At 41.5% G+C, this 27,084-nt stretch overlaps 1 protein-coding gene across 1 annotated transcript in view; it reads left to right on the forward strand.

The window, feature by feature from the left end:
• The window catches only part of cnksr2a (connector enhancer of kinase suppressor of Ras 2a), a 613,293-nt gene that overhangs the window by 290,447 nt on the left and 295,762 nt on the right, over nt 1–27,084 (forward strand). The window contains exon 8 of the mRNA XM_068039874.1: nt 13,457–13,525. Within this exon, the coding sequence (XP_067895975.1) occupies nt 13,457–13,525 (69 nt within the window). The remainder of the gene's footprint in view (nt 1–13,456; nt 13,526–27,084) is intronic.

Genomic DNA, 27,084 nt, shown 5'->3' on the forward strand with positions numbered 1-27,084 from the left:
GAGATGAGTATTTCGTAGGCAGAATCTATGCTCTTGAAAGGTTTTTTAAAACAATCTCCAGAATTTATGTGTGTTTAAAAATTCCTTTGCTCAGAGTCTGACACCTTTTATTTCTAGATCTTAGGTGATGCAAAAAAAGTTCAACAGAAATCTGACACTTAGTTTAGTTGTTTAGTTGGCATTTAGTTTAGGTGATTGGGAAATGCACTTAGAATTTAAACAAGAAATGAAAAAAATAGAAGACTCTTCTGTACAAAGTTTTAGTTGCCTTTTTAAAGTACAATCCTGGATGTAAAGATTTAAAAGGGTGGCACAGTGGCGCAGTGGTTAGCACCGCAGCCTCACAGCTCCAGCGACCCGGGTTCAGTTCTGGGTACTGCCTGTGTGGAGTTTGCAAGTTCTCCCTGTGACCGTGTGGGTTTCCTCCGGGTGCTCCGGTTTCCTCCCACAGCCAAAGACTTGCAGGTTGATAGGTAAATTGGCCATTGTAAACTGCCCCTAGTGTAGGTAGGAGAATGGTGGGGATGTGGTAGGGAATATGGGATTAATGTAGGGTTAGTATAAATGGGTGGTTGTTGGTCGGCACAGACTCGATGGGCCGAAGGGCTTGTTTCAGTGCTGTATCTCTAAATAAAAATAAACTGCTGAACAATGGAGTTAGAGAAAGTACTGTATACCACTTATATGGTTAGTGGTGGGATTCCACAGAAACCATAATAACACGCTGGCTTGGTTAGGCATGGAGTGTTGTACCTTACCTATCAAAGAAATCACCATCCACCATTGGTTGTGATCACACCTGCTTTTCTTGTCCACTCAAGTGACCCTTCCACCTCCAAATATATGCATGTCACTCCAAAGGGATTTCCATCCTGAATGGGAATAAAAGTCGTGAAATTCAAAAAGCCAAGGATATATCATATATAAAAGAGAAAGGGAAAGAGGAGGTAGTTTAGATGCTAAATATGCTAAAAATTGATAGAGGAGGTATTAGAAAGAATGGCTGTTCTTAAAGTTGATAAACCATCAGGACCAGATGGAATGCATCCGATGATGCTGAGGGAAGTAAGGGTGGAAATTTCGGAGGCAGTGGCCATGATCTTCCAATCCTCCTTAGATACAGGGATGGTTCCAGAGAAGTGGAGAATTGCGAATGTTACACCCTTGTTCAAAAAAGGGTGTAAGAATACATTTAGCAACTACAGTTTAATGTTGGTGGTGGGAAAGCTTTTAGAGGTGATAATCCGGGACAGAATTAACAGTCACTTGGACAACTGGAGATTAATTTGGAAAGCCAGCATAGATTTGTTAGAAGCAAATTGTGTGCAGCTAACTTGATTGAGTTTTATGATGAGGTAACAGAGATGTTGATGAGAGTAATGCAGTTGATATGGTGTATATGGACTTCCAAAAGGTGTTTAACAAAGTGCCACATTATAGACTTGCCAGAAAAGTTGAAGCCTATGGAATAACAGGGACAGTGACAGCATGGATATGAATTTAGCTGAGTGACAGAATAAAAAGCGTAGTGGTCAACGGTTCTTTTTTGGACTGGAGGAAAATGTGCAGTGGGGTTCCCCAGGGTCAGTACTAGGACCACTGCTTTTTTTGATGTATGTTAATGACCAAAACTTAGGTGTGCAGGGCACAATTTCAAAATTTGCAGATGACACAAAACTTGGAAGTATTCTGAACTATGAGGCAGATAGTGATAGGCATCAAGAGGACTTGGATAGGCTACTGGAATGGGCGGACACATGGCAGATGAGATTTAGTGCAGAGAAGTGTGAAGTGGCACATTTTGATAGAGCGAGGAGAGGTAATATAAAATAAAGGGCACAATTGTAAAGTTGGTGCAGGAACAGAGTTTCCTGGGGGTACAAATCAGTGAAGGTTGCAGGACAGGTTGAGAAAGTGGTTAGAAAGGCATACAGGATCTTGGACTTTCTAAATAGAGGTTTAGAGTACAAGAACAAGGAAGTTATGATGAACATTTATAAAACTCTGGTTCAGCCTCAACTGGAGTATTGTGTTCAGTTCTGGGCACTACACTTTAGGAAGGATGTGAAGACTATGGAGAGGGTGCAGAAAAGATTTATGAAAATGGTTCCAAGTATGAGGGACTTCAATTACCTGTATAAATTGGAGAGGCTGTGGTTGCTCTTCTTTAGAGAAGAGAAGGTTGAGAGGAGATTTGATAGAGTGTTCAAAATCATGAGGGGTCTTGACAGAGTAGATAGAGAGAAATTGTTCCCATTGGTGGAAGGGTCAAGAGCCAGAGGACACTGATTTAAGGTGATTGGCAAAAGAACCAATAATGACATAAGAAAAACTTTTTTGCATGCAGCCAACGGTTAGGATCTGGAATGCAGTGCTTGAGAGTGTGGTGGAGGCAGATACATTCGGTGCTTTCAAAAGGGAATTGGATAAGCATCTGAAGAGAAAAAATTTGCAGGGCTATGGGAAAGGGCAGGGGAGTGGGACTAGCTGTGTTGTTCTTGCAGTGAGCCGGCACGGACATGACGGGCCATACGGCCTCCTTCCGTGCTGTAATCATTCTATGATTCTATGATAAAAGTGGAAGTAATACACCAGCAAAATGCAGATTAAAGTGTGCAATGAGCCAGAACAAAAAACAAACTTTTCAACCAACACCGAAAACTTCAAGATTACAGAATAATCATGTAGGTGAGCTGCACTATACAGGTGAGGGGGAGGCATTACATAATACTGTACATGAAATTTGGCATGGTATCAGTTTGCGTAGAAATTCGAAGTGAAAAGTGACTTGAGCTAGTTAGCAGTGCAGTCTCCAAAAAGCTTAATTCCTTCAATGTAAAATACAGCAGGCAAGAAAATCGCATGAAATTTATTCTATGATATGCACATTTATGAATTATATATAAGCATATGCAATATGTCTTTCAGTTTGGGAAAAGTATTGTGGCTACAGTATAATTTAACATGTTCCATCAAGCAGGTAATTGAATCAAATTCAGTAAAGTAACAAGGAAACACAGCAAATGTTGGAATTCTCAAAGTAAAACAGAAAATGTTGGATGTACATAACTGGTCAGTCAGCGTCTGTCAAGGGAAAAAGCAGGTTATTATGATATGGTGTGCATCTTTCAACAGTTTTGTAGACTTTTCTGTCTCGATTGAACAAAATCCCTTGTTTTTGTTAGCATTTGGTCGAAATGCAATGGAACTTTTAAAAATCTTTTTCGGGTAATAACAGATCCAATTTTTCAAGTACTATGGGGTAAATTTTCATCTTCACTACATGTACTGTAATCTGATTGAGCAAATTACCAGCCTGCTTATAGAACCTGCCCAATTTCTATCCCATTTATTTCAATCAATTTGGATTCAAATTTGGGTGAGTTCTATAATGGTTGGGTGATTCACTCTGCCAGATTATCACTCAAATGGTGGAGACAAAAATCTATTCCTATGATTTTAGTATCAATCTTTTCTGAGTAGTTACAAATTCATGTTTGGTACTAGGTGTCCTTGGCGTTGCTTACAGTCATTCGGAGAGACGTGGCCATAGACTTGTTTGTATCTGGTCTGTGTATGCCCTTATTTGTCTTTTTGAAGTTATGTGTCTGAGATCTGTTTACTTTCTGTGTCATTGATGGTGCTTTCTGTCTCCTTGACATGTTTCTTTTTCAAGTTCATCCGTCTTTCTCGGTTACTGTATATCTTTACTCTGGCAGATGTTGAATTCATACTTTTCCCCTCATGCTTTAGGTGAATCTGACTACTTTAATCCATCTATTTGAATTTCTGTGTGTTTTTGGTAATGGTCAAATTTCTTCTGAGAATCTGTACTTCTTTCTCCAATGTGGCATGTCTTCTGTAGCATAGACCTCTTGCCCAGGCAGTAAATGGCTAAAATGCCCAGTATGGCCAAAGGGAAAATCAAAGAGAGTGCCAAAGTTAGGTAGGAATTAAGAAAAAAGTAGTCAAAGGTGGAGAATGGGGCCTGATATACCTTTAAAATTGAGGCTTTCTGACTTTTCCCTGTTGGCATAGACCTTCCAGGACAGCAGCCATTCTGAGGTTGAAGTGGTACCATCAGAGAACAAACAGCGTAGCTTGGAGGGCTGAAGAAAAGGTAGGAGGAGGTAGGGAATGGAGCCAGACATTGACTTCAAGGTAATGATACCAAGGGACTGCAGGAACTGAGTAATGGGGGAAGTGATAATGGCAGGAGCCTAAAAAACACAGGAGTCATCGGAAAAATTTGTTATGAGTAAGGAGCGCAGCCAGGAAGAAGTAGCAAAAGGCAAAGGCAAGAATAAAAACATTAGGTAGGAAGGAACATAGGGACAGGAGTAAGCCATTTGGCCCTTTGAGCCTGCTCTGCCGTTCGATAAGATCATGGCTGATCTCATTGTAGCATCAACTCCACTTTCCTTTCTGCCCCCATAACCCTTGACTCCCTTGTCTATCAAAAATCTATCTAACTCAGCCTTGAATAAATTCAATGACCCAGCCTCCACTGCTTTCTGGGGAAGAGAATTCCACAGACTAACGACCCTCTGAAAGAAAAACATTCTCCTCATCTCCATCTTAAAAGGGAGACCTCTTATTTTTAAATTGTGTCCCCTGGTTCTAGTCTCCCCTACAAGAGGAAACATCTTCCTGGTATCACACTATCAGGTTCCCTCAGGATCTTACATTTTCCAATAAGATCACTTCTCATTCTTCTAATCTCCAATGGGTAAAGGCCCAACCTTTTCAACCTTTCTTCATACGATAAATCCTTCTTCCCAGGAATGAGTCGACGGAACCTTCTCTGAACTGCCTTTAATGCAGTTATTTATTTATTTTTAGTTTTTTATTTAGAGATACAGCACTGAAACAGGCCCTTCGGCCCACCGAGTCTGTGCCGACCAACAACCACCCATTTATATCTCTTCTTTGGCCTCCTTATCTCGAGAGACAATGGATAAGCACCTGGAGGTGGTCAGTGGTTTGTGAAGCAGCGCCTGGAGTGGCTATAAAGGCCAATTCTAAAGTGACAGGCTCTTCCAAGGTGCTGCAGAGAAATTTGTTTGTCGGGGCAGTTACACAGTTGGCTTTCCCCTTGCGCCTCTGTCTTTTTTCCTGCCAACTACTAAGTCTCTTCTAATCCTACATTAACCCCATATTCTCGACTGCATCCCCACCATTCTCCTACCACCTACCTACACTAGGGGCAATTTATAATGGCCAATTTACCTATCAACCTGCAAGTCTTTGGCTGTGGGAGGAAACAGGAGCACCCGGCAAAAACCCACGCAGACACAGGGAGAACGTGCAAACTCCGCACAGGCAGTACCCAGAACTGAACCCGGATTGCTGGAGCTGTGAGGCTGCGGTGCTAACCACTGCGCCACTGTGCCGCCCCTTTTCAAATAAGGAGACCAAAACTGTATCCAGTACGCCAGACGTGGCCTCATCAAGGCTCTGTACAGCTGCAGTAAAACTTCCATTCCCCTTGCAATAAACACCAACATTCCATTTGCCTTCCTAATCACTTGCTGTACCTGCATACTAACTTTTTGTGATTCATATACCAGGGCGCCCAGATCTCTCTCTACCACTGAGTTCTGCAATCTCACACCATTTAAATAATATACTGCTTTGCTATTCTTCCTACCAAAGTGGACAAGTTCACATTTTCCCACATTATACTGAATCTGCCAAATTTTTGCCCACTCACTTAACCTCTCTCTATCCCTTTGCAGATTCTTTACCTCCTCTTGACAACTGACTTTCCTACCAATCTTAATGTCATCGGCAAATTTAACTACCATACATTTTGTCCCTTCATCCAAGTCATTTATATAGATTCTAAATAGTTGAGGCCCCAGCACTGATCCCTGAGGCACTCCATTTGTTACAGCTTGCCAACCCGAAAAAAACCATTTATTCCTGCTATCTGCTTCCTGTTAGCTAACCAATCCTTTATCCATGCTAATATGTTACCCTCTACACCATATGCTCTTATATTGTGTAGTATCCTTCTGCAAATATAAGTACACCAGACCTACAGGTTCCCCTTTATCTACCATGCTTGTTACTTCCTCAAAGAATTCAAATAAATTAGTTAAACACAATTTTCCTTTCACAAAACCATGTTGGCTCTGCCTGATCCCATTATGATTTTCTAGGTATCCTGCTATAACTTTCTTAATAATGGATTGTAGCATTTTTCCTTTGACAGATGTTAGGCTAACTGGCCTATAGTTTCCTGCTTTCTGTCTCCCTCCTTTCTTGAATTAAGGTGTTACATTTGCAATTTTCCAATCCGCTGGGAGCCTTCCAGAATCTAAGGAATTTTGAAAGATTATAACCAATCCCTCCACAATCTCTGCAGCTACTTCTTTTAAGACCTAGGATGCAAGCCATCAGGTCCTGGGAACTTGTCAGCCTTTAGATTTCGTAGTTTTCCCTGTACCTTTTCCCTGGTGATGGCAATTGTTTTAAGTTCCTCTCTCTCTTTCACCTCTTGATTTTCAGGTATCTTTGGCAAGTTTTCGAACTCTTCTATAATGAAAACAGACACAAAATACCTGCTCAACACTTCTGCCATTTCCTTGTTTCCATTATTAATTCTCCAGACTCACTTCCTAGAGGATCAACACTCACTTTAGTTACTGTTTTCCTTTTTAAATACTTGTAGAACTTCTTACTATCTGTTTTTATATTTCTAGCTAGCTTTCTCTCATACTCCCTTTTTTTAGTGCTCCTTTGCTGGTTCTTAAACTCTGCCCAATCTTCTGACTTGCCACTAATCTTCACAGAATTATACAGTGTTTCTTTCAATTTGATACTATCCTTAACTTTCTTATTTAGCCCTAGATGATGCATCCTTTTCAAAGAGTCTATCTGTCCCGCTGGGATAAATCTTTGCTGAGAGTCATTAAATATCTGCGTAGAAGACTGCCCTGCATCTCTACTGTCTTCCCTTTTAACCTAGTTTCCCAGTTCACTTTATCCAACTTTGCCTTCATACCCTTATGATTACCTTTATTTAGGTTTAAAACACGAGTCTTAGACCCACACTTCTCACCTTCAAACGGAACGTGAAATTCTAACATGTTATGATCACTCTCGCCTAGAGGCTCCTTTATTACGAGATTATTGATTTATCCTGTCTCATTGCACATTACCAGGTCTAGAAAAGCCTGCACCCTGGTTGGCTCTAGAACATACTGCTCTAAGAAATTGTCCTGAATACACTCTATGAACTCATTTTCCAGGCTACCTTTGTCAATCTTAATCGCCCAATCCTTATGAAGGTTAAAATCACCCATGATTACTGCAGTACATTTCTTACAAGCCCCCATTATTTCTTCCTGTATACTCTGTCCTACAGCATAACTACTGTAAGGGGGCCTATAAACTACTCCCGCAAGAGACCTCTTACCTTTTTTATTTCCTATCTCTACCCAAACTTGCTCTTGCTCTTTCGAACTAAGGTCACTCTCACTATTGTACTATTGTTCTCCTCAATTATCAGAGCTACCCCACAAACTTTTCCTAGCTTCCTGTCTTTCAAAAATGTCGAATACCTTTCAATATTCAGGTCCCAGCCTTGGTCACCTTGCAACCATGTCTTCTTAATGGCTATCAAGTCATACATATTTATTTCTACTTGTGCTAACAATTCATTTTGTTAAAATGCTGCACACATTCAGATACGGAGCCTTTAATGCTGTTTTTTTTTACCATTTTTGTAATCTCTGGCCTTACCTGCTAGTGCATGCTTAGGTTTGCATGCTCTGTCCCTTCCTACCACACTCTGGTTATCATTACCCAATTCGCTACCCTACTCTATTACCTTGTTGTTTCCCTTTAATTTACCACATCTCCCCTCACATGATCCCTTCCACCCACTATTTAGTTTAAAGCCCTCTCTATTGTCCTAGTTATATGACTTGGCATAACACTGGTCCCAGAAGGGTTCAGGTAAAGACCACTCCAACGGTACTGCTGCCTCTTTCCCTAGTACTGGTGCCAGTGCCCCATGAATCGAAACCCATTTCTCCCACACCAGTCTTTGAGCCACACATTCATCTCTCTAATCTTATTTACCCTATGCCAATTTGCTCGTGGCTCAGGTCATAATCCAGAGATGCTAACCTTTAAGGTTCTGCTTTTTAATTTCGCCCCGAGCTGCTCATAATCCCTGAGCATAACTTCTTTCCTAGTCCTATCTATGTCATTGGCACGAACATGGACCATGATAACTGGATCCTCCCCCTCTCACTGCAAGTTTCTTGCCAGCCCAGAGAAAATGTCCCAAACGCTGGCACCGGGCAGGCAACACAGCCTTCTGGACTCTTGCTCTTGGCTACAGAGAACTGTGTCTATCCCCCTGACTGTACTGTCCCCCACCACCACAACATTCCTATTAACTCCCCTCTCTTGAGTGGCTTGCTGTACCATGGTCAGTTCGCTCATCCACCTTGCAGCCCCCGCTCTAGTCCATACAAGCTGCAAAAACCTTGAACCTGTTGGACAATTGCCAGAGCTGAGGCTCCTGTACTTCTACCTTTGCGATCCCCTTACCTGCCTCACTCACAATCATACCCGCCTGTCCCTGACCACTGACCAAATCAGAAGACCCTATTCTAAGGGTTGTGACTGCATTCTGGAACAACGTGTCCAAGTAACTTTCCCCCTCCCTGATACATCGCGGTGTCTGTAGCTTGGCCTCGAGCTGATGGACTCTGAGCCAAAGCTCCTCGAGCCGCAGACACTTACTGCACGTATTTTTGCTGTGGATCACACTGGCATCCATCAGCTCCCACATACGAAAGCCACAGCACATCACCTGCTCTACCATCTTTATTGTGCGTTAATTAATTTATTTTTCTTATTAATTCATAATAAACCCCACTACTACTAATAAGCTTTACCACTGCTAGTTAATCCTACTTCTACTAATAAAACCTTAATAAATTATCCGAGTATCAGAGCATTCTTATTCTTATTATTTCAATTAATTTTATACTTACCCTGATTAAATTCCCTTGTTTCGATAAGAGAAAATGCTCACCAACCAATCAAGCACTTACTTTCTTTGCTGTGGCATCACACTTCAATTTTCTTTGGAATGCACTGAACTCACAGACACCCCCCAAGCTCTTCAAACTCTCGTGACTGTCCCTATTATCCTGTATTTCTGGCAAGTAACTTGTGTATTCAACAGCTGCCGGGGGCTGAAAAATGGTAGAAAAAGGAGCACCTCTTTTCCCCACTGCATCGAATTCCCACGTAAACCAAATTCCCAACTACATACTCTGTCTACGTCTCACCCTTGCATCCCCTTACTCTGATATATTAAATTCAATAACAATATAAACTGAACTCATTGAACAAGAAAAACATGTTTAAATAAATAATGACACAGCTGGAAAACTCACACCACAGAGCACCTAGTGGTGGGAGGGTTGCAACTACATTGTGGCAGGCAGCTGCTTATAACAAGGAAACACCCAACCATCTTCCCCAACATTCAACAACACCACCATCACTGATTTCCCACAGTCTTTGTCTTGGGATCACCAACCTGAAATGGAGCTGCCATATGAACACCATAGCTACAAGAGCAGTGCACGTCAGATACTGGGTACTCTGCGATGTGATTTACCTACTGATCCCTCAAAACTTCTCTACTGTTTGTAATGTTGCAGTTGAGTGTGATGGAATACTCACGACTCATCTGGATGAATGCAGCCACAATAATGCTCAAAAAGCTTGATGCTATCAAGGATAGAGCAGTTCACTTGACCAGCATCCTTATCACCAGACTCAACGTCACCCCACCCATTGCCAGCGCACTCCAGCTACAGTATGTACTATCTACAAGATGCATTGCAGCAACTCAGCAAAGTCCTTTGACAATACATATCCTGTAACCTCTACCACCAAGAAGGACAAGAGTAGTAATGCCATAGGAATACCATCCCCTCTAAGTCACATACCATCCTGACTTGGACATGCATTGCTGTTCTTTCATTGTTGTCAGTATCCTTTAATTCCCTGCCTAATTTTTATCATGGGAGCACTATTCACCACAAAGGCTGCAGTGGTTCAAGACAGTAGCACACCATCACCTTCTCAGGATGACTAGGGAAGGGCACTAAATGTGACCATGCCAATATTGCCCTCATTCTGAGTACAGGTTTTTTTAAAAAAACAAACAATGGTGGCAACAGAATCTATAATGTCTTTTAAAAAGAAGTGGATAAAATTTTGAAACGGAAACATTTGAAGTGGTATTGGGAAAAGACAGGAAATGGCACTGAGTGGGGGACAGTGAGTCAAAAGACCATCTCCTTTTGTGCTATAAAATTCTGTGATTCTGTGATGATTAATAGATGCTACGTAAGCAGCTAACAAGCCACTCAGTCATTATAAATGTCAAAGTTGGTGAATTCATCTGAGGAAAGTGAAGAATATGTTGAGAATGGCTGCAGAATTTATAAGAAAAGTTCAGCTTACATACCAGGGTCTGAACAACTTGTCGACTGCTGTAGCAGAGAAGCATCAGCATACTTTTGGTAGGGGATGACAGTCCCTAACTATATCTCAGAGGCAGACTAGTGTTCTAGACTATGACTTCGAGAGTCAGCAAAGTGTCAGTGATGTGCAAGACTTAGCAAGAATTAAGACTTTGTACTGTTTGAAGAACACAGGTAATGCATGAATATGGTAAAGTAAGGGTACAACATGTATGATTGACATGAAGGAAAGTAGTAGGTTAAAATATCTGCCAAACATGCCTATTGACACAGAGTGCTGTTAGCAAGCTGGTAGAAAGTAAAGTAGTAGGAGCAAATATAGAGACCAAACTAAGGACATGCTACCTTGCACACTATATTGAATGGCATTCTAGGCAATTTGGAGGAGTCCCAACACCCAAATGTGTACTGCAGTCTTTCACATATGAGATGTTATGGAGGAATAGTTGGCTGCATTACCATTGATCATCGACTCTGTGGTGGTACCAATTGAGATCGCAATTGCGCATTTCATGAATAACTCCAAGACGCATTCAGTGTCAGCTTCAGTTTGCTTGGCGAATGCTACAGGTAAACGTGAGGGAGAGATTCTAAAACCTGATAGATTTCCATTGATCTACACTCAGTTGGATTGTTGAATCTCATGAGAGGATTCCCTCCGGCAGCAGCATGCATGCAGTAGCATAGAGACCACTGCTTGGCAGTCAGATTAGCGGAGCTCTGTGCCGAAAGCACCACATGTCTAAAACGCAAACCAAGTGACTGAGTTCTGTGTTGACCTGTTAATACCTGGTAGGGCTTTGTGGCATTAAGTCCTTCATGACCAAAATCCCTGCAGGTGTTAATGAACCAGGATTAACAGCCTACTTCACTGCTGCTCCATGTAGCTAATGTAAGTAAAATTGTTGCAGTACAGCATGTCCTCAGATGTCTTCTGTGCTCCTGGATCACCCTCTCTTACAACTTCACTACATTGGCCAGAATTTTATGGTGGGCCAGAGGACCCACCCACCGGCAGAAAAAGTCGGGGGCGAGCCCGTCTCCGCCGAGCCTGGAAGTCACGCTATGATTTTACATGGCCTCGGCCCTTAATTGGCCTCAGTTAGGACTTCCACTGCTCTGAGGCTGGAAGTCCTGCCTCCAAGAGCTGTTGGCCAATCAGCAGGATGGCAGCTGTTCATTGCTTGCAGCGCCACCGGGAGCGGTAGCCACTGCTGGGACTGCGCCCAGCCAGGACCAGCAACACGGAAAAGGCCCCGGAATGCAGGTAAGTGTGAGCCCTAGCAAGGTGGGGGGGAGATGCTCCAGTGGGGACCGCTTGTGCCTCAGGGGGGATGCTCATCAGGCACAGGGTGCCTGATCAGGAGGGCACCCCACAGCCCGCAGTGATGCTGCCATGTTTTATTGGGCGGCCTTCTAAGCTACTGAACTGCCCACCCGCCACTGGTACTATACCAGAGGCGGTGGGAGGAGCCCTTTAGTGGCAATTAATTGGCCACTTAAAGCCTTAATTAGCCTGGGGCGGATGGGCCATTTGTCACCTTCCCCACCGCTCGTAAAATTGCAGTGAGGGCAGGAAGGTGATGGGAATGGCACCCCCCACCTCCCACTCAATTTTACTCCCCCTCCCCACCTCCAGCCTTCTCCTGCGGGAGGTGGGAGGGGCGTAGATTTCCAGCCAGCATGTCTGCCAGTTGTCATTACAGCACACTCTTCACTCATTCTGGAAAAAACTACACTTCTGTCATTGTTATGATGATGCATCAAAATCTTCCCCTTCACCAAATTCACTGATGCCTGATCTGACCTGGAGTAATATACTTTTCAATTTGGTTATATGGATAGGGAGTGCTCCAACCCATTTGCCACCAGCTCATAGCATGGAGGGTCTTGCCTAAAGGTTAAGCTGCAGCTGCGTATTGATGCTCGATGAACTTGATAGTGAGTCACAAGAGGAGGAACTCATTCATGTGTTGCCATTTCTAGCAGTGCCACACAGTCTTATGTTGATTCATAGGAGCAGGCAGCACCGAGGGCCACTAATTGCGTTGCCTGTCCCTGGGGAATCAGCGTAAGTCTGCACACCACGCTATATAAACAATTTTCTCCCCCAACATCTTGACTGGTCAGAGAAAGCCCAGGTCCTACATCCCTTGTTTAATCATTGAGATAAGAGGAAAGCTGAGAATACAAACCAGCATTTATTTCAATGTTTATTTTCTAAAAACAAATATTTTGGGGTGACTGTCCTTTATACTTGAATAAAAATAAAATCTAAATCATAACTGTAAAATTGATCATTTGCAAGGATAGTTTTTGGACTTTGCAATGAGTCATCCAAGTTGCAAAAAAAATCTTATTGGCAATGTTGTGGAACTGCATTTAGAAAACAGACAACATCATATACCGAGTGATGTAAAATTTCTGAAACTATATGTGTATCCTTACAAGGATTTCCATGCTCAAATATGAAAAGTTCTGATGTTGTTTGGTGTGTTAGGAATCCTATCCAATATGTTACAATTAAATGCATTTCTGGAATGTTGTGTTGTGCAGACGCTTAAATTGAATAGGTCAAGTAATATTTGAAACCGCCTGCCCTAGAAAATAGATTTGCGGTACTTTAGAAGATCATTGTTCTCTATTTTGTCACCGTAAAGCTGCATTTAAAAATTCAATAGTAATTAACTTGATTAAAATGTAATCAACAGCACACAAGTAAAACATTAGGCGAATAAAAATATTTGTGTTATTTTCACTATATGTTACTTTAAATACGGCAAACATCAATTATGCATTTGTATAAAATAAAAAGGGGAAGTAGAAATAGTTGACTTATTTAATGAAGTAAGTAAATGTTGCATATTTTACTTGATGCTGCGTTTATTTTTCTTCAACTGGGTCTCCCTTTTTTTCCTCCCTTCATAAAGTCTCCTGCGGATCGGTGCAAGAAAATCCACGCTGGGGATGAAGTGATTCAGGTCAATCATCAAACTGTGGTACGTGTCACAGAAAGGCTTGGTGGGATTTTTTTTGGAGGTAGGATTTGTTTTGACAGTGAAGAATGGCACCCAGCTTCTGATAATTGATTTTTGTCAAGTTTGCATTCTTTGAAACTATTGCTATTAATCAGTGGATGGCAGATGCCAGGTATTGCTTGTAAGTGGGGAGTAGTTGACCAACCTTTTGTTCCTTTATGGACCTTTCTTCTGACAGATCTTTTACAATATACAGTGGGTGAAATTTAACCAAACAAGTAGAGTTCAAAGCAGCAGAAGAGTTTTTCAAACAAGTCTTGTACTGTATATACATGTAGCCAAATAGAAAACTGCTCCTATTTTGGCATCTAAATAAATGATGATCAACTTTGACTTGAAGGAATACACAATATTAAAAAGTCTTGAAATGAAGTAAAGACAAATGAGAAAATAATATTGCACTTAAAGAAGGTTGAATGGAGAAGTGGGGCAAAGAGGATCAAAGAAGTCTTGCACACTACATTTGAAGAGATTGAAGGATTAATTCAAGTTTGGTTTGTTTAAATTGTAATGAAATAATAAGACAGTTTCGTCGTAGACCTGATGCAAGATGGTTTGGTTGTGTTTGCACATTAATTGTGGGTTAGTTCTAGTTTGCCTGAAGTTTGCTAATCTGTGATAATTTCCAAAATTAAACAGATATTATATGATTTTTAAAAATATGAAATAATTGTAAGCTAAATCAACATTCTAGAAAATTATACTATGATATGAAATCCTGTAATGGGGCTTTACTGTATTGAATGTAAGTTAAACTTTCAGTCTAATGTCACTGGAATGCTTTGGCTTTATCAGTCTTAGTTGTTTTGCCTCCTGAGAATGAGGAGAAGTATGCCTGAGCAGGGCATCCCTTCAGCTCCACACCCAGGTGGTGATGAGATAGATTGAAGATGTTTGTGAAGTAAACACAACTACCTCCTGACGAAAAAAGATAGTTAATATATGTGAGTCCATTTGGGAAGGTCGAAGCAAAGCTGGGAGCAACTACAAAGCATTAAATAACAATAACTGCACTTGGAAAATGTATTAACTTTCAGCATTGTTCTACCAAGTGCCAAGAAAGAGACAGGAGTAAAGCAAGCACAAGGGGCCAGATCGCTACCCCGACTATATTAGTTGATATTTAGTATGAACGTGATGGCAGGGACTTGAGAGTACTTCCTTTCGCTTTCCAAAAAGTTGTCCTTGCTTTCCAAATGAAATCAATCATTTCCATGATTACTTCTTGTTCACATATTCTGCAGCAAGTCTTAACATTAATATCTCCTTCAAAAAAGACTTATTAACTACATACTGCTTCATCCCAAGCTTCTTTTTTGAAGTCCCTTTCTGCCGCTGTTGACAACACAGGTTGAGACAAATTGACGGATATTCCACTCTAAAACGACTGACCACAAAGGTCATTTACTTAGTTTATATTAGAAAGTATTTGTAGCACAGAACCAGGACATTCGGCCCAACTGGTCCATGCCATGTTAATGCTCCACACGAGCCTCTTATGACTGTTCTTCATCTAACCCCATCAATATATCCCTCTATTCTTTCCTCCCTCATGTGTTTATCTAGCTTCCTCTTAAGTGCGTCTATACTAGTCTCCTCAACTGTTGTAGCAAATTCCTCATTCTCACCATGCCCTTTGTAAAGAAGTTTCTCCTGATTTCCCGAATGGATTTATTAGTGGCTGTCTTATATTTGTGGCCCCTAATTCTGATCTTGCTTGCAAGTGGAAATATCTTCCCTACATCTAAGCTATCAAACACTTTCATAATCTTAAAGACCTCAATCAGATCACCCCTCAGTCTTCTTTCTAGGGACAAGACTCTCAGCTTGTTCAGTCTTTCCTGATAGGTGCAACCTACCTGAATCTACCAACCACAAAGATAACTTGCTTGGTTTGTATGCCAAAGTAATGTTTAATTATTGGAAACTATCATGCAGAGTGAAGAGACAGTTCTGTGCATTTCAGGAGCACTTACTCAAAGCTCATTGTCATTGTGTCACAGATGATATCATTTTAAGGGGCATCACATACTTCGAGGATAAATACGGGAGACTTGTCAGATGCTATTAAGTTAATGGAGCAGAAAGATAAGTGACAGATGAAGTTCAATGCAAAGAAATTTGAAGCAGAATATTTTAGGAAAAAGAACTGTAAAAGGAAGAAAATGCTGATCGTTGGATTCTTAAGAGTGGAACTATAAGTAGATCTAGAGATGCAGGTGCATAAATCTTTAAAGGTGGGACTTCAAATAGAAAAGGCCAAAGAAAAGACAAATATGATTCTGGGTCTTAGATAAAAGGGCATTGAGTACAAAAGCAAGGAAGTGATCTTGAATATGTGTCTTGAATTTGGACAGTTTGAGTATTGCATGCAGTTTTAGATACTTCAGGAGTGATGTCCAACTGTCACTCTCCCTGTTTTCCAATATAAATGGGGTGGCTAGCGAAGGCGGGTGCAACATGATTTGCAGGAGTACTTGAAAATAGGCAGCTAACATTCCCATCCAAAACCTAAAATATATAAATCAGGGTCCTATGTCAGTTGTAGGACCCCAGCACTATCTCTGTGTGCCAATAGGCAGAACATGGGCTGCACACCCTGAACCCAGTGGTACTAAGTGTTGAGTGGTCTGAAGGGACCACAGTAATGCTCCTCCTGTCCTCTCGAAAAGTGACCCCCCAAGGGATTGCCTCCCCTCCTTCTCCTTTCACACAGGCTGGTCTTCATGCTGGAGGCAACAGACTTTCATGTCTCTCCAATTGACGACTTGCTCTAAATATGCGATCGGCTAACTGATGGTATGAAAATTGTTCGGCCATTCACTGCAGTTATTGGACAGGTGCACTGGATACCCTGCCCACTTCTCACCAGATTTGGATGGATTTTCAAAATTCACCCACTGTCCTCCCCGGTGTAGCAATGGATATTAGTGTGATGGAATGAAGATTCAGAATAATGATAGCAGTTATGAGAGGTCATTGCCAATTGGAACAAAGAAGAGGAGCTTTTTATAATTGTGAAAGGGTTTGAAAGTGAATAGTGCAAGATTGGCCCAAATTTTGTGTTGTTGATAACACTGAGGCGAACAGTGCTTATCCTTATTTCAGACTAAATTGATTGTTACCAGAAAATAAAAGGAAGGGACAGAACATGTGAACGTCATATTGCAACAAGAAATCATACAAGATAGGAAAATTTGATTCTGGAACAAACTTAAAGGCTTTGTATCTGAATGCACGAAGCATTCGGAATAAAATAAAACAGCGCAAATAGAGAAGAATGGGTATGATTACTGAGACCTGGTTGCAGGGAAACCAGGTTTGGGAATTGAATATCCAAGGGTACTCAGTATTTCGGAAGGATAGGCAGGAAGGAAAAGGAGGTGGTGTAGCTTTATTAGTAAAGGAAGAGATCAGTGCTGTAGTGAGAAATGATATAGGCACTGGAGATCAAGACATTGAATCAGTCTGGGTAGAAATATGAAATAGCAAGGGAAAGAAGACCCTGGTGGGAGTAATCTATAGGTCCCCAAACAGTAGTTCTGCAGTGGGGCACAGTATAAACCAGGAAATACTAGGGGCTTGTAAGGAATAATCATGGGTGATTTTAATATGCATATAGACTGGATTAATCAAATTGGCAAGGATAGCCTCGAGGGAGAGTTCATTGAATGTATTAGAGATTGTTTTTTAGATCAATATATTGTGGAACCAACCAGGGAGCAGGCTATTCGAGATTTGGTATTGTGTAATAAGGTGGGATTACTTAATGATCTCATAGTTAAGGATCTTCGAGGGAAGAGTGATCATAGCATGCTAGAATTTCAAATTCAGTTTGAGGACGAGAAACTGGAGTCCCACACTAGCATTCTTGAGTTAAACAAAGGTAATTACATAAGCAAGAGGACAGATTTGACCCTAGTGGACTGGGCATGAAGACTAAAAGGTAGGACAGTTGATGAGCAGTGGCAGATGTTTAAGGAGATATTCAATTCCTCCCAACTAAAATATATTCCATAGAGGAAGTAAGATTCTAAGAGGGGGAGAAAAGTATCCATGGCTAAGCAAGGAAGTTAAAGATAACATAAAGACAAAAACTAAGGCATACAATATTGCAAAGTCTAGTGGCAGGCTGGAAGATTGGGAAACTATTAAAAATCAACAAAGGGTTAATAAAAAAGTAATAAAAAGAGCAAAGGTAAATTATGAAAGAAAACTAGCGCAAAAATAAAAACGGATAGCAAAAGCTTCTATAAGTATATAAAAGGGAAGAGAGTAACTAAAGTGAATGTTGGTCCCTTGGAGGATGAGACTGGGAAGTTAATAGAGGGGAACACAGAAATGGCGGAGATACTAAATCAGTATTTTTGCTCAGTTTTCACGGTGGAGGACACCAGTACCATCCCAATAGTAACAAGTAATACAGAGGTTATAGAAAGGGAGGAACTTAGAACAATCATCATCACTGGGGAAAAAATACTGAGCAAACTATTGGGATTGAAGGCAGACAAGTCCCCAGGGCCTGATGGCCTACATCCTAAGGTCTTAAAGGAAGTGGCAGCGGAGATAGTGGATCCATTGGTTATAATATTCCAAAATTCCCTGGATGCGGGAAAAGTTCCAGTGGATTGGAAAAAAGCTAATATAATGCCCTTATTCAAAAAGGGAGGGAGGCAGAAAATAGGAAACTATAGACTAGTTAGGTTAACATCTGTCGTTGGGAAATTGTTAGAATCCATTATAAAGGAAGTAATAACAGAACATTTAGAAAGTCAAAACGCAATCCATCAGAGTCAGCATGGTTTTATGAAGCGTAAATCGTGTTTGACTAATTTGCCAGAGTTCTTCGAAGCTGTAACAAGCAAAGTAGATAATGGGGATCCTGTAGATGTGATATATCTGGACTTCCAGAAGGCATTTGATAAGGTGCCGCACAAAAGGTTGATACACGAGGTAAGATCACATGGGGTTAGGGGCAATTTATTAGCTTGGATAGAGAATTGGCTAACCAACAGAAAACAGAGTCGGGATAAATGGGTCTTTTTCTGGTTGGGGCAAGATGTAACTAGTGGGATGCCACAGGGTTCGGTCCTCGGGCCCCAACTATTTACAATCTATATTAATGACTTGGATGTAGGGATAGAAGGTACTATAGCCAAATTTGCAGATGACATTAAAACAGGTGGGATAGTAAGTTGCAATAAAGAAATAAGAACTTTGCAAGTGGATATGGATAGGTTAGGTGAATGGGCCAAAATTTGGCAGATGGAGTTTAACGTGGATAAGTGTGAGGTTATCCATTTTGGTCGGAAGAACAGAAAGGCATATTATAATCTAAATGGAGAGAAACTTCAGAGTGCTTTGATGCAGTGGGATCTGGATGTCTTCGTGCATGAATCGCAGAAAACTAGTATGCAGGTACAGCAGGTAATAAGGAAGGCAAATGGAATTTTGGCATTCATTGCTGAAGGAATAGAGTATAAAAGTAGGGAAGTGTTGCTGCAACTGTACAAGGCATTAGTGAGACCGCACCTGGAGTATTGGTGCGGTCTCACTAATTGCGTACAGTTTTGGTCCCCTTACTTGAGGAAGGATGACATTGCATTGGAGGCAGTTCACAGGAGGTTCACTAGATTGATTCCAGAGATAAGGGGTTTGTCTTATGAAGAGAGATTGAGCAGTTTAGGCCTTTAGTCTCTAGAGTTTAGAAGAATAAGAGGAGTTCTAATTGAGGTATATAAGATGATTAAGGGGATTGACAAAGTAGACGTAGAGAGGATGTTTCCTCTGGTGGGGCAATCTGGAACGCGAGGTCATAGCTTTTGGATAAGGGGGAGCAGAGATGAGGAGAAATTACTTCTCTCAAAGGGTCGTGCGTCTGTGGAATTCGCTACCCCAGAGTGCAGTAGATGCCAGGACATTGAGTAAATTTAAGGAGGAGATAGACAGATTTTTAATTAATAATAGGTTGAAGGGTTATGGAGAAAGGGCAGAAAAGTGGAGTTGAGGCCGAGATGAGATCAGCCATGATCGTATTGAATGGCGGAGCAGGCTCGAGGGGCTGAATTGCCTACTCCTTGCTCCTAGTTCTTATGTTCTTAAAAATTTACGGCATCCATAGCTATGTATTTAAACACACAAATCCGGAAGTTGCTGTCAGAGATACCTGGTTCCTGCACATGGTGCATTATAACAGTTTTCGCCAATAGACTTGGCACTGAAATTAATGCATGAAGTTGTGGTACTTACCCACTAAACACACCAGAAAACGTTGGAGTTGGTACATTCAGGAGTAAGTGAATTTTTAACTTCATGGTAAGTGATAATTACTGCAAAACAACATAATTATTTTACAGGAGAGGAGTCTCATTCTTTCAGAATTTAAATAGTGTTGGAGATTTTAAATTTTATTTTTACTTTCCTGTCTGTCTTTTTTATCTCCCCCTCTTAATCCTATCTGTCTTTATTTTGCCTTCTGTACATGTACAGGGGCGGCACAGTGGCGTAGTGGTTAGCACCGCAGCCTCGCAGCTCCAGCGACCCGGGTTCGGTTCTGGGTACTGCCTGTGCAGGGTTTGCAAGTTCTCCCTGTGACCGCGTGGGTTTCTGCCGGGTGCTCCAGTTTCCTCCCACAGCCAAAGACTTGCAGGTTGATAGGTAAATTGGCCATTGTAAATTGCCCCTAGTGTAGGTAGGTGTTAGAAGAATTGCGGGAAGGTGGGGATGTGGTAAGGAATATGGGATTAATGTAGGATTAGTATAAATGGGTGGTTGTTGGTCAGCACAGACTCAGGTGGGCTGAAGGGCCTGTTTCAGTGCTGTATCTCTCTATGACTGTGATCTAATTTATATTTCCTGATTTACACTTCCTATTTTAGAAGGGGAAATCTTAGTTCATATAGCACCACTTCAAGTGGTGCTGCGCAGACTTACATTGAATGCACGGGGGCATACAACACCATAGGCTGCTAACTGTGTAGCCTGCGAGGATTTCTTCATTGATATCATTGAAGAAACCTACGCAAACTGCATGGGTAATGACCCATGGTGCTGCCTGCCCCCAGGGAATCGATGTCAATTGCGTAGCGTCAGTTGAAGCAGTGCTACGCGAGGGAAATTTCCCCCATGTGTCTCACTGAGAATTCTTCAGTCTGATTGGTGAAGAGCCACACTGTTTCTTGCCCTGCTCACAGAAGTCACAGATCCCCTGCAAATGATGCCACACTAGATCAGATGCCTGAAGAGAGCAAGTCTGCTCAAAAATCTGTAAAAGCACTTGTAGGCAGCTGTCAGAGTAGTACAACAGCAAGTGCACATTTCTTCTCCACTGACTGCAAAGTACAGACCAGTATTTCCACTGTTCAGTGAATCTGTAACAAGGAGGCATCAACTGAGAATCTTTATGAGAAGAACAAAGAGAGAAGTGGGAAGAATTTTTTTCAGACAGAGAATTGTAGAACATAGAATGTTTTAGCACAGGTGATTATTTCGGAAGAAACCTCAACATTTACAGGGAAGTTAAGAAAATATTTGAGAAAGAAGAATATAATAGCCTTTGTAGAATGGGCAGGAATATGGGATTTGCTCCCATTGAAGAGCTAGCACCAGCACAGATGAGGAATCAAATGGCCTCCTTCTGAGCTGTACCTTCTCGAATTCATTGGTCATCCTGGTGTATTTGATCAAAAGTGATGTTTTGTCAACACTTTTATTGTGTTATATACCTAGCCACCTTCTTGTAAAGAGTGGTAAAACTTTCTGGCAGTCTTTAATAAATGTTAGCAAATACCAAGAAGAGATATAAGAGGAAGAAATCCCTTTCTGTTTTCTGGGTCATTAATAACAGTGCTCTTTCAGTACAAGAATATAGAAATGCTTATCCCCAAATATTTCAACAGCTTTACTCCAATAGCTTACAGAATTGGTCCTTTAAATGCTCCCTTTAGTTTTTGCCTCCATCCCATTTTACAATTTATTTTATTCTGTTCGCCTTTGCTTTGCACCATTATTAGGGCTGGCAGCCTCCCAGCTTTCTTGTGCTACTTTACACCTGGCCACTTAGGGTAAAGTTACTCCTTCAATGAAGATTTGTAAAATGCCTGTTTTTCTCGGTCATTAGTGATCCACTGCTGAAATTACGTTGAGAAATAGGACGTTTCAAAGCTGTATATTCTTGTGGTTTTGTTAACTGTTCGTTAATTATGGAGAACAATAGCTATTCTTATTTTTAAAAGAAAGAAGGATTTTCATCCAGTCTTACAGAGCCAGCATGAGGTGATTTTCATTCTTTTATTCAGAAGATGTACATTTGCATTCCTTTTGTCCAATTCTAACCCCTGCCCCGGTCCCCTACTAACAATCCCGGATAGATCAGTCACAGCACAATGAAGCAACTTGCACCATTTTCCATCAAAGGTTTCCTTTGCTCCTTTTTCCTCTGGAAGGCAAGAATTCTTGTCTTAAAACCATGGAGTGCTGATGTGAAACATTTACTCTGGCTGATATTCTTCCCATTCCAACAGTTATATTTCTGAAGAAGTGAGGAAAAGAAACATTGCCTACTCTACTGATGTACAGACAGAAATAACTTTCTGTTCAGACTGCAGCCATGTGGTCAGGAATGTGCTAGGCTTTACTAAAGGAAAAGTCTGGTGGGAATAGTATCATTGGGGAGTCAGGATAGAGTTTCTAATAGGAGATATGAAGTGGAAATACCAATCACCATAGCAGCTGAAGGTAACCATGACATTACTGCTTACATGCAACAGGCTTGACATAAACATGATGTACAATAAAAGGAAAATATTTAATTTTATAATATTTCATGTCATAATCCATATATTTTTGGATTTGTTACCCATTTTGTTATCAGTTCAATGCCATTTATCTTGTTTTATGCCATAACAGAATATAGCATTAAACCTACAGATGTGAAAGGACATTCAGTATAATATCCACTACTGTTATATATTGTTATATTATTTGTGACAAGCTAGGAACTAGTTGTTATGTGTATGTGTGTTCCAGTGTGCCACATTCACTGCTGCACTGGAGTCATGTGGCGTGTAACACTGCACCGGCGTAAAAAAACAATTTTTACCAAGCAGCATGGAAAGCTGCATGGAAAATATACAATGAGCTCCAGCGTTTTCAAGTCTAACGTGTGATTATTTCTAACTTATGGGAACCAGAAGACATGATATGGTGGCAGCAGGTGTTTGTGAGTAAGCCTAAAACATTTGAAATGAATTTAATGCTGAATAAGATTGAAACAAATTGACCCAAATTAGTGCCAGAGAGAGAGAGAAAAATCTAAGTGAATCGTGCAGAAACAAAATGGCTATCGTCACAGCAATGAATGCACGGCTACAGTCCATAATGAACTGGGAAGCTGATGATATCGTCGAGGCATTTGAGAAGTTTAAACAAAAGTACAGATTGACATTAGTAGTTTTCTAAAAGGGGCTAGTGAAGAAGAATGAATCAGCTATATCCTTCTGTGAGCAGGAGGTAAAGGATTAAATTTGTTGAATGGCATGAACTGAGTGAAGAGGGCGGCAGAAACCCAGAAACATTTTTTGAAAAATTCAGCACCCATCTCCGGCCAAAATCAAATCATCGGATCTACTGATATGAATTTCAAGGCCTGAGACAGGAATTCGGTGAGCCCATTTGACAATTTCGTAACAGGATTGAAAAATGCAGTCAGAAAATGTAAATTTAAGGACATAGATGAAAGCCTGATAGATCAGATACCAAAAGCTCTAATTTTTTTAAAAATTCATTTATGGGATGTGGGCATCGCTGGCCAGGCCAGCATTTGTTGCCCATCCCTAATTGCCCTTGAGGAAGTGGCGGTGAGCTGCCTTCTTGAACCGCTGCAGTCCATGTGGGGTAGGTGCACCCACAGTGCTGTTTTTATTGACGTCGTAGCGGTTAGATACGACTGAGTGGTTTGCTAGGCCATTTCAGAGGGCATGTAAGAGTCAACCACATTGCTGTGGGTCTGGAGTCACATGTAGGCCAGACCAGGTAAGGACATCAGATTTCGTTCCCTAAAGGACATTAGTGAACCAGATGGATTTTTACAACAATTGACAATGGTTTTATGGCCATCATTAGACTAGCTTTTAATTCCAGATTTATTAACTGAATTCAAATTCCACCTTCTGCTGTGGTGGGATTTTAACCCATGCCCCCAGAGCAATACTCTGGGTCTCTGGGTTACTAGTCCAGTGACAATACCACTACACCACCGCCTCCCCTTGGAAAGGACATTCTCACAATATCGCAGGCTGTAGACACTGCCAGAGCACATAAAGCCATGAGCAAACAAATGACACTGACTACCCAAACGACTAGCCTTCACTTAAGCCAAGAGAAAGGCAACAGGGTTGATGCAGTGAAACAGCAATAAAAGAATGCACACCAGACAGAGAGAAGACGTGCAGGAGCTGTGAATGACTACAGTGGCAGAAGGAAATATCCCACATATGGATCAATCTGCAGAGCTTGCGGAAAGGCACATCACTGGGACAAGATGTATAGAACAAAGGAGGACGCTGGTGGACAATTCACCAGAAACAGCAACAGGATGAATGAGCAGGAAAAGAAACCAATATATCGATACCCTGGAAGATGATGATGAGTTTGGGAACATGATAAACATAGGAACCATACAACTGCATGAAATGTCTGGATCTGACAGTTCACAGAGAAAATAAATTCACACAACCATTCAGATCAGGAAGACGTGACGGTGAGAAGTAAGCCCACAACGATAGATCTGAGGTTGAAAAGTGATACCGGAGCACAAAGTAACATCATATCGCTCAGACCATACTAAAAGATCTTTCCTGAAAATTTGGATGTAGGTGGTAATCCAAGGAAAGGTGCTCTGAAACCAAATAAGATCATGCCAACAGCATACGGGGAACTGAGATTCAACAGCAAGGAACAACCCAAATCAGAGGGACACACAAAAGAAAAGATGTTAACTGTATATTCTATGTCACAGAAACAGATGGTCCAGCTATCCTGGGGTTGAGCAGTTGCGAAGAGCTGCAGATTATCTCAGTATCCATGAGGTGAAGGAGGCAACACTGAGGGTTGAAGATAGTTCACCCATTGAAAAGCGCCCTCCGATCAGAGGCAAAGAAGATCTGGTATCAATGTACCCAGAGTGTTTCGATGCGATGGTTGAATGCTTTGAAGATTTTGAGTACCACATCGCTATTGACCCAGCGATGAAACCAGTGATTCATCCCCATGGAAAGTGCCAGTAGAACTAAAAGGAAAGCTTGAAAGAGAGCTCCAAGAAATGGAAGAAAAGAAGGTGATCGCCAGAGTCACAGAGCCTACAGATTTGGGTAAATTCTATCGTGATGAGAGAGAAGCCTAATGGACGGCTAAGAATTGCCTGGATCCTAAAGATCTTAATCAATCAATAAAGAGGAATCACTACCCGATTGCAACACTGGAAGAAATCACACCAGCACTGGCAGGGGCAAAGGTTTTCAGCAAGCTTTATGCCAGAAATGGCTACTGGAACGTGAAGCTTGATGAGAAATCTTTGCTCTTGACAACATTCAATGCGCCCTTTGGACAGTACAGATTCCTGCGTCTACCTTTTGGCCTTCAAGTGAGCCAGGATGTGTTCCAGCAGAATGTAGATGAGACATACAGGGGATGCAAATGAGCAATCAGCATAGCTGATGATATCCAGATATATGGTGCAGACAGAAAAGATTATGACTACCATCTACATGAAGCCATGGAGAGAACCAGGAAAGCTGGGATTAAGCTAAACGCAGACAAATGCATTGTGAAGGTGACAGAATGCCAGTTCTTCGGAATGGTGTACAAACCTGACAGCTATCTCTGGGATGGAAGCCTCAAACGATAAGAGAGAGTTGAGAAGTTTCCTTGGCTTGATCCAATACATGAGCTACTTCATACCTCATATGTCAGAACACACAGCAAAGCTGCAGGAGCCGATGAAAGAAGATTTAGAGTACCAGTGATCAGAGTCACACGACAGGCGTTTCAACAAACTCAAAAAAGTAGAATGTGAGGAGACAAGTCTGTCATACCTTGACAGAAAGAAACCTGTCACTCTGCAAGTAGATGCTTCCAAAAAAAGACTGGGAGCAGTCCTGGTACAAGAGGGAAAGCCAATAGCATTTGCATCCAAAGCTCTAACCTCAGCTGAGACCAGACATGCCAACAAAGAAAGAGCTTTTGGCAGTCGTGTATGGATGTCAGAATTTCCATCCATATCTCTATGGGAGAATGATCATCGTCTATTGGAGCAGAACCACAAGAAAAATCTATGTAAAGCACCAACAAGAATGCAGAGATTACTCTTGAGGCTTCAGAATTACAATTTCACTCTGAAATACAAGCCAGAAAGAGAAATAGTGCTGGAAGATACCCCTATCTTGGTCGTTGTCACAGAAGAAACATGAGATAGAAGATCTAGGTGTAAATATTCACCACCTAGTGAATGTAACACCACCGAAACTGAGTCAAATTAGAGATGAAACCAGCAAAAACGAGGAGTTAAAGATGCGCTCTCAGCAACTGATCCAGGGATATGATATGCTACAGCAAACACAGCCAGCAATATGGCAGTGCTGGTCTATCAGAGATGACATCTCACTAGAAGATGGTGTTCTGCTGGCTGGATCCAGAATAATCATACCCAAAACAATGCAGGAAGAACTTCTCCAGAAGATACCCAAAGGCTACATGGAAATGGAGAACTGTAAGCTCAGAGCCCGATCAGCCTTGTACTGGATAGGCACATACAAAGACATCGAAAACATGGTGTCTATATGCAATGTATGCCAGAAGTACAGAAACACACAGCAGATTGAGGGGATAATAGCTACTGCAGCACCACCCAGACCATGGCATACTGTAAGAGCTGATTTCTTCATATACAATCAAGAATGGTATCTGAGTCACAGGCTACTACTCAAAGTTCCCTTTTATCCGGAAGGCGAAAGACTTGAGAGCCACAACAATCATCTTAGCAGTACGAGTTCTGTTCGCTAAGCAAGGGTCCTGAAAGGTTAATATGTGACAATGGCACCCAATTCACCTCCAGATAATTTAAGGAATTCGGTGAACAGTATGGGATCAACACCATCACCTCATCACCACACCACCTGCGATGACATGGGTTTATAAATAGACACGTCCAGATGGTCAAAAGAACCCTTGCGAAATGCTGAGAGATGAAGCAAGACCCAAACCTTGCCTTACTGTCACTCTGATCTACACTTCTCAAGGCTAACATGAAATCACCTGCAGAGCTGTTGAATGGAAGAAAATATAAGACAACTGGGCCAAACAAGATACATCCTTCAAGTGACCAGGAGGAAGTGAGACAACAACTCACTGAAGCACAGGTAAGAGGAGACCAACACTTCAACAAGCATGCTAAATCTCTACCCGAGCTGTTGAAAGGACAAACTGCACACGTACAGGATCCAATCATGAAAACTTGAAGCCCA

This window comes from Heterodontus francisci, chromosome 10 (assembly GCF_036365525.1).
Source record: "Heterodontus francisci isolate sHetFra1 chromosome 10, sHetFra1.hap1, whole genome shotgun sequence".
In the NCBI taxonomy this organism is placed as follows: Eukaryota; Metazoa; Chordata; class Chondrichthyes; order Heterodontiformes; family Heterodontidae; genus Heterodontus; species Heterodontus francisci.